This window comes from Myotis brandtii, unplaced genomic scaffold (assembly GCF_000412655.1).
Source record: "Myotis brandtii unplaced genomic scaffold, ASM41265v1 scaffold244, whole genome shotgun sequence".
Taxonomy (NCBI): Eukaryota; Metazoa; Chordata; class Mammalia; order Chiroptera; family Vespertilionidae; genus Myotis; species Myotis brandtii.
In genome coordinates, this window is record NW_005359225.1 from 2,823,876 (window position 1) to 2,835,607 (window position 11,732).

Sequence of the window (11,732 nt, forward strand, 5' to 3'; positions counted from 1 at the left end):
TTTCAACTTCACGGTGCCAGGCCCCACCATGCTGTCACTAACAAGTCTCCCCCTCCTCATCTCCTGACCTCCTGGGTGGCCCACGTGCCCCATCCACCTCCCACTGCCTCCCTATCCCTGGCCATGGGAGTCAAACACTCCCCAGGTGTGACTGTCAGTGGGAATTGCACTGTTCTCTCATGCAGAAGCGTGGAAGCTGCAGGCCTTGGAGGCTGGGAGAGGGAGGGGAGGGTTGGCCTGGAGACAAAGTGAGCAGGTAGATGTTGAAATCTGGGCTAAGTGTGGCCACACCACCGTGGAGAGCCCCAGGCTCCAGAAGCAGAACAGAGAGTTGGCTTAGGGTTAAGGGCCTTTTATATTCTGGGGTTCCAGAGTAGAAGGGGTCCCAGTTCCTTCCCCCACCTAGGAGGGAAGTCCCCCTGAGGTCTCACTGATGGTCTCTAGTACACACACGCCCACCCACCTCCAGACCCGCCTGCATCCCTGTTACCTCCTCTCCAATTTGTGTTGGTTTGCTTTTTTGTGGGGGGGGGGGGGGGTGTGCAGTGGCAGGCCGGAGCACAAGGACCCATCCCCATCTCATGCTCACGACGTAGCCTGGGCCTTTGGAGTCAGTCTCTCCCACATCCCGGTCCTTGACATCTGGGCTCGGGTTCCCAAGGCCATTCTGGCTTCCTACACCTTAATCTCAGAATCCGTGCTGTCCATTGCCCTTGGTGAGATCCCACTCAGATTCCCATAAGCAAGGCCAGTTCTTGGTTTCCTTGAGGGTGGTACTGGCCTACCAGAGGCCTTGCTGTCGCATCTGTTCTTTCTGGCCACTGACCCTGGTGGTAACAGCTGGAGCGACCTCACAGCCCGTGTACGCAGGGCTTCAGCACCATGTGTGGTGCCAGTGGCCAGCTCCCCATGGAATGCAAACGGTAGAAGATCCAGAATAATACCTCATCTTCCTTCAGGGCCTGGCCTAGAATGAGTACACATGTATTTGCTGATCTCTCCCTCTCTCCTTCCATTCATTCATTCATTCATTCTACATGCTTAATGTGGGCCAGACTCAGGGGACCCAGAGAGGAAAGCCCTCCAGAAGTTCCCAGACTGGTAGGGGAGGCAAGAATAGACACAATGAACCTGGCCGGCGTGGCCTTGTCTGTGCTCCAATTGTGACACAATGAGCATCGACCTATGAACTGGGAGGTTCGATTCCCAGTCAGGGCACATGCCTGGGTTGCAGGCTCAATTTCTGGTGTGGGTTGTGCAGGAGGCAGCCAATCAATGATTCTCTCTCATCATTGATATTTCTATCTCTCTTCCTCTCTGAAATCAATAAAAATATATTTTTAAAAAAGAATAGACACAATAGCACATTAGAAATAGATACAATCATCAACAGAAGCCAACACCTATGGGTAGTTATAACTTCCTCCTTGGGACCCAAGGCAGAAGGAAGTTGTAACTACTTGGGGGTGGGGGGTGAAGGAAGACTTCCCAGCTAAGGCTTGGAGGATGAGTAGGAAGGAGTTCCCTTGGTGGCGATAGGAGAAGGAGCTCCAACAGGTAGGGTGGCACATGTAAAGGCCTGGCCCTCGGGGGTCTTCAAGTAATTGGTTAGGGCAGGAGCACAGGCAATGCCACTCGGGGGGTCTGGTGAACTGCACTGAAAGGGGCCTACAATTCTGACGCTTGTTAGTGTTTTGGTGTCTGAATAAGCACACCTATTGATTTTTATCTTCCTTCCTTCCTTCCTTCCTCCCTCCCTCCCTTCCTTCCTTCCTTCCTTCCTTCCTTGCTCTCTCCCTATTTCAGCCCTCCCTTCTGTATTGTGGACATGTGAGTGGTATGAGAGCCGGAGGGTGATGGAAACCAGAGCAGGACCAGCAGAGAGGCGACAAGAGGTCAGGGAAGGGGAATGACAGGGAAACTATATTTTTGAATGACCGCAGGTAGGATCATAGGTTAGAGGGGGAGTAAAAGTGGTCAGAAATCTAGTGCAGTGACTCAAGCAAGACATGAGGGGGCCTGAATGGGGAGAGTGGCAGTGGAGACAGGAGAACAGACTCCAAATACTTAGGAAATTTAGTCCACATGATTTGGTGTTCTGATCAGAATAGGGGAGGGGAGGGAGGTGACAGGGTCCATTCCAAGTCTAAGTCACCCCATTTCCCTGATCCACAGCCCTGCCTTGCCTGCTCATGCCCTTGTTTCTGCCCTCAGGAATCTTCCACTTGATTCAGATCAAGAAAGTCAGGAAGCAAGACTTCCAGAGAGAAGCACAGAACTTCCGGCTGCTCACCGGCACCCACGAAGGTGGGCCCTGGGGCTGAGACTGGGGCCTGGGAAGAGAGCCTGGCTAGAGGCCAGGGCCTCTCGGGGAGTTTCAGGCTGCTGGTGCCGGGAGGGGGGTTGTGAGCCACAGACGTCAGTTCCCGGCACAGGAATCCAGTGGGTGTCTGCGCCAGAGATTTCTCAACTCCAGTGCTGAGGAGCTGGAGGACAAAGCAGAGCCTTGCTGGATTTGGTCTTGGGATGGGGGACACAGGGCTGGAGAGGAGGGAGGTCTGAGCCTCAAACCCTTCTGCTGCCTCTTCCCTCTATACTGGAATCTCTTAACCACATCCTTCTGATGCCCTGAATTCGCTCTACACTGCACTGAGGAAGACTGAACCCAGCTGGGCTTCAGGTGGTGGGGAAGTCACAGATGGCAGTGTCACCAGCAAGTGTCAGGGAACAAGCCCCGCCCCCAATTGTTGGTTGGCTGAAGGTGGGGTCCTGTGCCAGAACTGATCTGGATATGGGGGTATGTTGGAGACACCGCCTCCTTCCTCCCTGTGGGTTCCAAACACAGGTCCACACAGTCCTCCTTGCCCTGTTTTTTCTCCACCAGCCACTAGCCACCAGACACACACACACACACACACACACACACACACACACACACACACCACATTCCCCAGCACACACACACCTACACACACAACTCTTCTGCTTTCCTCCATGCAGGTCACTGGAACGTCTTCCTAGCCCAGACGCCGGAGCTGAAGGTCATGGCGAGTCTGGACAAAGGGACCAAGACCTTATAACAAAGACCTAAACTGTTGCAGATATGAGCTTTATTATTTTTGTTGTTATATATTAATAAATAAGTTGCATTACCCCTCAATTCTGCCTGCTGAGTTTGTGTTCGCACAGCGACTGCAAGACAGGCCTGGTAATCCATTTACATTTAAAGTGATTATTTATTTATTTATTTATTTATTTTTGCTTAAAGTATTACAAAGGGTATTACATATGTGTCCTTTTTTTTTCCCCGCCCTTGACAATCCCCTGGCCTCCCCTACCCCCCAGTGTCTTATGTCCATTTGTTATGCTTATATGCATGCATACAAGTCCTTCGGTTGATCTCTTCCCCCCCTCCCTCCTGCCCCCCAACCCTCCCCGGCCTTCCCGCTGCAGTTTGACAATCTGTTTGAGGCAGCTCTGCCTCTGTATCTATTATTGTTCATAAGTTTATAATGGTCTTTATTATCCATGAATGAGTGAGATCATGTGGTATTTTTCCTTCATTGACTGGCTTATTTCACTTAGCATAATGCTCTCCAGTTCCATCCATGCCGTTGCAGATGGTAAGAGTTCCTTCTTTTTTACAGCAGCATAGTATTCCATCGTGTAGATGTACCACAGTTTTCTAATCCATTCATCTTAAAGTGATTATTGATAACTATGTCATTATTGCCATTTTGTTAATTGTTGGTTGTTCTCTGTTTCTTTCTTCTTTTCTTGATCTCTTGTAGTTTGCTGAGCTTTTTTTTTTTTTTAAATCTTTATGGTTAAGATTCTTACAGATGTCCCTCTTTTTTTCCCCCAGTGACTCCCTTCACCCGGTTCCCGCCCCGCCCCAGGCCTCCGTCACCCTATTGTCTGTGTCCATAGGTAATGCATATATGCATATAAGATCCTTGTTTAATCTCTTCTCTACCCCTACCCCCCTTCCCTCTGAGAATCGTCAGTCAGTTCCATTTCCATGCTTCTGATTCTATTTTATTCACCAGTTTATTCTGTTCATTAGATTACTTATTCATTTATTTTGATTTTTAGATTCAATTGTTGATAGGTATGTATTTGTTGCCATTTTGTTGTTGATATTTTGTATCTTTTTCTCTTTTTTTCTTCTTCCTCTTCTTAAAGAATACCTTTCAACATTTCATATAATATTGGTTTAGTGGTGATGAACTCCTTTAGCTTTTTCTTGTCTGTGAAGCTCCTTATCTGACCTTCAATTCTATATGATAGCTTTGCTGGGTAGAGTAATCTTGGTTGTAGGTTCTTGCTATTCATCACTTTGAATATTTCTTGTCACTCCCTTCTGGCCTGCATAGTGTCTGTTGAGAAATCAGCTGACAGTCGGATGGGCACTCCCTTGTAGGTAACTAACTGCTTTTTTCTTGCTGCTTTTAAGATTCTCTCTTTGTCTTTAGCCCTTGGCATTTTAATTATGACGTGTCTTGGTGTGGTCCTCTTTGGGTTCCTCTTATTTGGGACTCCCTATGCTTCCTGGACTGTAAGTCTATTTCTTTCACCAGATAAGGGAAGTTTTCTATCATTTCTTTAAATAGGTTTTGAATATCTTCCTCTCTCTCTTCTTCTCGCACCCCCATAATACAAATGTTGGTACACTTGAAGTTGTCTCAGAGGCTCCTTACACTATCTTCATATTTTTGGATTTTTTTTTCTTTTTGCTCTTCTGGTTGGGTATTTTTTGCTTCTTCATATTTCAAATCATTGATTTGATTCTTAGAATCCTTTACTGTTGAATCCCTGTATATTATTTTTTATTTCAGTCAGTGTATGCTTAATTTCTGACTGGTCCTTTTCCATTTTTTTTTTGAAGTTTCTAGACGCTTCTTGGGTAACCTTATAACCATGGTTTTGAACTCTTTATCCAGTAGTTTGCTTTCTTCCATTTCTTTCATTTGTGACATGTTTCTTTGTCTATGCATTTTGGCTGCTTCCCTGTGTTTGTTTCTATGTATTGGGTAGAGCTGCTATGTCTCCTTGAGTTGGTAGAGTGGCCTCATGTAATAGGTGTCCTATAGGGCCCAGTGGCTCAGCCTCCCCAGTCACCTGAGCTGGGCACTCTAGGTGCACCCATTTGTGGGCTGTGAGCACAATCTTGTTGTAGTTGAGACTTGATTACTGTTGGTGTCACTGGGAGGAATTGACCTCCAGACCAATTGGCTGTGAGGACCAGCTGGGACTACAGTGGGAGAGCTGCTCTGCAGGAGATACCCCTATGGAGCAGGACTTGCTTCAGTGGGGCTTTGGTGCTCACAGTGTCTGCCCCTTGAGTGTGTCACTTATGGATGTAGAGTTGTAATCTGGTATGGTCTGGCACTAACCACTGGGTACACTGGCTCTTGGGTCTCCAGGGATGTACAAAGTCAGCCACTACCTGGGGCCATCCAGCAGGAGCTACAGAGAGATCTGCAGATCCCTCCTCTTTGTATCGGGTTTGAAAGTGCCCAGATGAGGCCCAACTATGAAGCAAGGCAGGCTGGTGCTGGTGCTGGGTCTTGGGCCTTTTATTGATAGTTGGGACTCCCTGACCCAGCTGCAGCTTGTTGAGAGATTTTAGCCTGAGCAAGAACAGGCCATTCATATGCAATGGTGGGATCCCATCTTGGGTGGGATTGTAAATTGGATGAGGCAGGGTTTTAGGGAATCACCAGGGCAGAGCAAACAGAAATGGCTGCCAGTCAGCCCTGCAACTGGGAAGGTCCCAGCATGGGAACAATGATCCCGGTGAGCACCTCTGTCTGGGAGAAAACCTCCCCCCAAGTTCCTGCCCTGATGCCAGACAATCCAGTTCCTCCTCATATATGTCTGTGTTCCCTAGAGCCTCCCCCTGGTGCTGGAGCTCAAAGGAAGCAGGACCTTGTAAGTTCAGCAGCCTCTGTGTCACTGAGCCCCAATCCGAACTGGATTTTATAGCCCGTAGTTCTTACTGCCCACAGGGACTTCTTTTCCCAGCTCTTGGACCCTGGGCTGGGGGTCTGGAGTGGGGTTGGGACTCCTTGCTCTTCATGGGAGGCCTTCTCAGAGATGCTCTCCCTCCCAATTGAAAAAGTGGCACACGTGGGTGCCGTCCAGCCCGTCCTACACCTCTGTACCGCCTACCAGTCTCAGTGTGCTTTCTTCTTTACTTCTCTAGTTGTAGGACTTCCATTCAGCCAGCTTTCCAGTGGTTCTGGATGGTGGTTGTTATGTGTTTTAGTTGTAATTTTGATGTGGTTAACGAGTATAGGCGTTTACCTATGCCACCATCTTCCGCTGGGCTTTTTTGTTTGTTTTTGGTGTTTTGTTTGGATTCCTTTCTCTTTGTTCTTTATATATCTTTTTTTAAAAATATATTTTATTGATTTTTTAGAGAGGAAGGGAGAGGGATAGAGAGTTAGAAACATCGATGAGAGAGAAACATTGATCAGCTGCCTCCTGCACACCCCCTACTGGGGATGTGCCTGCAACCAAGGTACATGCCCTTGACCGGAATCGAACCTGGGACCCTTCAGTCCGCAGGCCGATGCTCTATCCACTGAGCCAAACCGGCCAGGGCTGTTCTTTATATATCTTTTTAAGGGTTTTGATTGATGGTTACTATGGAGTTTATGTATATTATCCTATACCTATAGTTGTCTATTTAAGGTGAAGGTTATGGCCTTTCCTTTTCTGCTTAAAGAAGACCCTTTAACTTTTCTTGAAAAACTGGTTTAATTTCTTATAAACCTGGTGAAGAACTCCTTTAGTTTTTGCTTATCCAGGAAACTATCTCTCCCTCAGTTCTGAATAATAACCTTGCTGGATAAATTATTCTAGCTTGTAGGTTCCTTTCTTTCAGCACTTTTTTTTTTTTTTTTTTTTTGCAGTTAAACAAAACTTTTATTGAGGGAGAAGAGTACCAAGAGGCTGTCTTCCAGAGGTTCTTGAACCTCAGACCTCAGGACGTGTCCCTAGGTCTGTGATCTGTTAGGAAAGGACTAGAATGAGGTTCCGTGGGTAGGCCACTGTCTTCCTCACATGCCATGCTGAGCTGCGGATCTTGATTCCATGTTTCTAGGTTGAGGCCTGACCTGTGGACTCACAGGCAAGGTCTGCAGTCCCCACAGTCTGGTCTTCAGAGGTGGCCCCGTGGGGCAGGTCTGTATACTTGCGAGAAGAGCCGAGGGACAGATGTGCTGGGTAGCGTCTCCGGTTGGTGTCCATCTTGGAGAGCACTGCTTGGGGAAGATCCACACGGCAGCGGGCTGCTAATGCTACCAGGTAGATGAGGACATCACTAAGCTCCTCTTGAAGGGCCGCCCGTTCCTTAGGGGGCCAGGCTTGGGGACCAGCCTTCCCGTCGGGCTTCCACTGAAAGAGCTCTGCCAGCTCCCCCACTTCCCCCACCAAGGCCAGGAGGAGGTTCCGAGGTTGGTGGAACTGGTCCCAGTCTCTTTCAGCAGCAAACTCAGCATGGAGGCGGCGGATGTCCTCAAGTGTGGGCTCCGGGCTGAAGCTGAAGGGGCGGGCAGCTTCGGTCCCCTCACCCACCGCGTCCCCAGGCTTCTCCCCACCTACAGTGGACATGTCGCCCACCGAGCTGCTGCCCAGATTGCCCAGGAAAACCCGCGCTCAGCTCCTCTTTCAGCACTTTAAAGATGTCCTGTAAAGTAACTTCTGAGAAATCAGCTGAAAGTGTTATAGTGTTTCTTTTGTATATAATTTGATGTTTTCCTTTTCTTCCTTCAAGATTGTCTCTTTATCTTTAACTTTTTTTCCATTTTAATTACAATATGTCTTGGTGTGGGTCCCTTTGGGTTCATCTTCTTTGGAACTCTCTCTGCTTCTTGGACCTAGATGTCTGTTTCTTTTCCCAGGTTAGGAAAGTTTTCAGCCATTATTTCTTTAAATAAAGTTTCTCTTTCTCTATTTTCCTTCTGGGATCCTTATAATGTGAATGTTTGAGCTCATCATATTATCCCAGAGGTCCTTCAAACTGTCTTCATTAAAAAAAAATTTTTTTTTTCTTTTTGCTGTTGTGATTGGTTGATTTCCACTAGTCTGTTTTCCATTCTTCTGTGTTAGCTAATCTTCTGTTGATTGTTTCTAATGTGTTTTTCATTTTAGTTATTGTATTCTTCAGTTATGCTTAATTCTACATTTACTTTCTAACTCTTTGTGGAAGTTCTCCCTAAATTCTTCTATTCCACTCTCAGGTTTGGTGAGCACCCTATGACTGTTTCAGTCTTTTATAAGGCAAATTACTTATCTTCATTTCCTTAGGGTTTTCTGGGGATTTTTCTTGTTCCTCTATTTGAGAGGTATTATTCCGTCTTCTCATATTGTTTGACTTTCTATATTTGTTTATATGAATCAGACAAAATAGCTCTCTCTCTCAACCTTGATAAGGCGGCCTTATGTGGAAGCGGCCTCTCTGTAGGCTGTTGTGTGCCAGTGGTTTTGGCTGGTTGTAGGAGCCAAGCGGGTGCTTTAAGGCATTCGGGGCACTGCCTTATCAAGCTGGAGCAGTTCCAGGTGGGGAGGCCAGGTGTGTCCTGTTGATTGATTGTGCTTGCTCTTTAAGCTTGGGGCCAAAATGGGCTTGGCCCCTGTGGCCAGAAGAAGCTGAAACGACCCTGCAGGTAGGCTAGAGCACCTGGATAGAGTCCCCTGCCCACCCTATGGAGGTGGAGGGGGTCATAAACAATGGTTCTTACTTGCCTCTCGGGCCTAATTCCCTGGCTCTCAGAGAGCTCCCACAGCTCTCCAGCCTTCGCTGTACATTCTCTCTCTTGTTTGTTACCAAATTGGTCCCGAGTAGAGGCAGCCTCTGTGTAGGCTTTCTGTGCTGGGTGGTTTTGGGAAGCCGGTTGGAGCTGAGCAGGTGGTTACAGCGCCCGGGGCACTGCTTTGCCTTTGTGCTTGCTCCCTTGGTTCAGAGGCAAAAAGCTCAGCATCGTAGCTGAGAACAGTCTGCGGTGACCTTGCAGGTAGGCCAGAGTCACCCAGTGAGTCACCCAGTGAGCTCCCAGCGTGAGGCAGGAAATGGGGGCTGTAAACAATGGTGCTCCAGGGCTCCTCTGGCCGGAGAGTTCTTGCAGCTCTTGGAAGGCTCCCGCGGCTTCCCAGCCTCCTCTATCCCGTCTCTTTCTCTTGTTTGTTGGTCAGAGCTGTTCATCCAGCCCTCGGTTGTCTCTCAGGAATAACTGCTCCCTACACCTGTGTGTATTTGAGTTTGCCCATGGGAGGAGCGAGTTTAGTGTCTTCCTTTCGGAAGCTGCCACCATCTTGGGCCTCCCTGACCCTCATTTTAGAGAGGAGAGAACAGAGGCCCAGGATCAGCCAGTGTCTTACCCAAAGCCTCACAGGGATGAATGGTGAGGCCAGGACAAAAGCGAGGTCTACTCACTACCAGAACCCTGCCTCTCCCAGTACAGCCGCACACCCCCACCCCCAAGCCTGATGAAGCCGTGGAAAGATGGTGTAAAGTGGCCGGTTGGGCGCGTTCTGCCACGGGCACCACTTCGGGTGCCCTGGCTACTGTCTCTGGAGCCTGATCTTGTATGTGGGTGTCTGAGGTCTGGGAAGTATACTAAGCATCCTACCAGTACTGCCCTCGCTGAGCAGGGACGGTGTCACCCTCCCCGAACCGTCCAAGGGGCTGCTTTGAGTCTAGGGTCTGAGGAACATAGCTGAATCATCCCCTCGTTCTCTGAGTTAGAAGAGCCTCCTCACAGGCTCTGCCTGCCTCTCCTAGAGAAGACACCATCCCTGCCTTGCTTGCTCACCACCTGGGGTTAACTTGGAACTCTGGGAATATGTTCTTGCATTTAAAATGTAGGAATCTGAAAACTCGGCCATTCACATGGTGAACTCTGGTCATCCTTCAGCCTCGCTCAGATGTCTTCTTCTCATGAAGGTGTCCCTGCCACCCCATCCCACCCCTGCCCCCTGCACAATGGCCCCTCCCCTCTGCTGGAGAATGAGGTTGGAGGCAGGGCTCTGCAATCAAAGGCAGCTCTGGGGCCTCAGGACAGGAATGGACTTCCCTGTATACTTTTCCTGGTGTTGCAGGCCAGCTGCCTTCCTGGTTTCTCTGATGGGCTTGTCCGAAGCCTGTGGCGTTCTTCCCAAACCTCCTCCACCAGGGGAGGCATGTTTAGCACATCAGCACCTCCTCACGCTGGTCCAGACCTTTCTGAGGGTGTAAACACAAGGCTTGCCTTGGGAATCCCTAAGCAGCTCTCCCTGATGTTACACCTGAGTTGTTGTCTCTTCCATGTATTCATTCATAAAACACTCTCCAAGCTACTCTGGGGTAGGACATATGCTAGGCCACCGACAGTGTGAGGAACCAATACGGCCCTGCCTGTCCTTAGGGAGCCAAGCCTTAACTGGAGACTGAGAGAAAGCATCACAACACCAGAGTGCTCAGGGCTGTGACAGCAGGGCCATGGGGAGCACAGCCCTGCTCAGACTGAGGCCATTTCAGCAGGCTGTGAAGGATGAGCAGGAGTTCGAAGAAAAGATGGAGGGAGGGAAGAGAGTGGGTGATGACATAGGAAGAGACAGATGCATGGAAGATGAAAAATGGCATGTTATAGGTTGAACCAAACAGCGTGGTGTTGCTGGATAAGAAAGTTGGAGACAAGAAGCAAAGGAGGTGAGGCTGATGCCCAGCCAAGAAGCTTTGGCTTCATCCTGAGGGCAGCATGGAGCCCGGGAAGGGTCAGATTTGAGGTTTAGAAAGCTGGCTCTGCCTGCTGTGGGGGGCGAAGAATGGTGTGGTGGAGTGAGGTACAGACCAGGTCGGAAGCTGCTGTGGGAATCTATGGGATGGCAATGGCCTGGGCAGGAGAGGCGATGGGATGGAAGGGAAGGCAGAGCTGATGGCAGACCGGACGTAGGGCTGAGGGAGAGGGAGGAGTCTGGTGTGTAGCTGGTGTCTCATGTGGTGACTGGGGAGAGCCCACAGGTCCAGCCGAGCACCCAGTGAGTCTCAAGAGGCACCCTCCGGTATGTTATGGGTCTGGAGACAATGCTGGGCCAGAGATCTGGATTTGGGAGCTGTTGGCCTTCGGGTAGCAACTAAAATGAGGAGATGGTAGACATTGGCCTGGGAGAGATTGTAGAGTAAAAAGGGGCCCTAGTCCAGAACCCAGCAAAGGAACCACCGTGTGTGCCAGAGAGAAGCCAGGAGAGTGCGATAGCCGAGAGCCAAAAAGATGAGGCCTGGAAAGGGTCAAGTGTCTGAGGACAAGGGGCTTCTGCTGCCTGCGGCAGTGGATGCTGTCAAGAGAGCTGGGAGCAGGGGCAGGTTTGGGGGTGAGGCAGGTTTGGGAGGTGAGGAAACAGACAAGTCTTTGAAGAACTTTGGTGGTAAAGGGGAGAGAAGCAGGGCAATGGCTGGCAGTGGACATGGGATGGAAGAAGAGGGTTTTTCAGGCAGAGGAGATTAAAGCAGGTGTTGAGGATGAGGAGGCCTCACAGAAAGGGGAAAAGTAGAAGAAACAGGATGAGGATGGAGGAAGAGAAGGGACAAGTTAAAATCCATTTTTCCTCAGCCACTAACTCACTGTGGGTCTCCCCTGAGTATGAGGAGGGAGAGGAAAAGGGTGGTCTCCCAGGGCGGCCCAGCTTTCCACAGATGGGGCTTCCTGAGACTCCAGCAGGGAGTCCTATGGGATCCACTGTCCTGC

At 49.4% G+C, this 11,732-nt stretch overlaps 2 protein-coding genes across 4 annotated transcripts in view; one reads left to right on the forward strand and one right to left on the reverse strand.

The window, feature by feature from the left end:
* The window catches only part of CHRDL2 (chordin-like 2), a 35,004-nt gene extending 31,849 nt beyond the window's left edge, over nucleotides 1-3,155 (forward strand). For 2 of the 3 annotated variants that reach the window (XM_005867070.2, XM_005867071.2), the window contains 2 exons: nucleotides 2,215-2,307; nucleotides 3,001-3,149. In XM_005867070.2, the coding sequence (XP_005867132.1) occupies nucleotides 2,215-2,307; nucleotides 3,001-3,091 (184 nt within the window). In that variant the 3' untranslated portion in view covers nucleotides 3,092-3,149. Of the gene's footprint in view, nucleotides 1-2,214; nucleotides 2,308-3,000 lie in introns of all 3 variants that reach the window. The other variant, XM_014540382.1, reaches the window with a different exon arrangement.
* A 3,740-nt stretch (nucleotides 3,156-6,895) lies between these two features.
* Nucleotides 6,896-7,661, reverse strand: LOC102241958 (dCTP pyrophosphatase 1). The gene has a single exon (XM_005867072.2). The coding sequence runs from the start codon at nucleotides 7,618-7,620 to the stop codon at nucleotides 7,108-7,110; it is 513 nt and encodes a 170-aa protein (XP_005867134.1). The 5' UTR covers nucleotides 7,621-7,661; the 3' UTR covers nucleotides 6,896-7,107.
* Nucleotides 7,662-11,732: the final 4,071 nt, after the last annotated feature.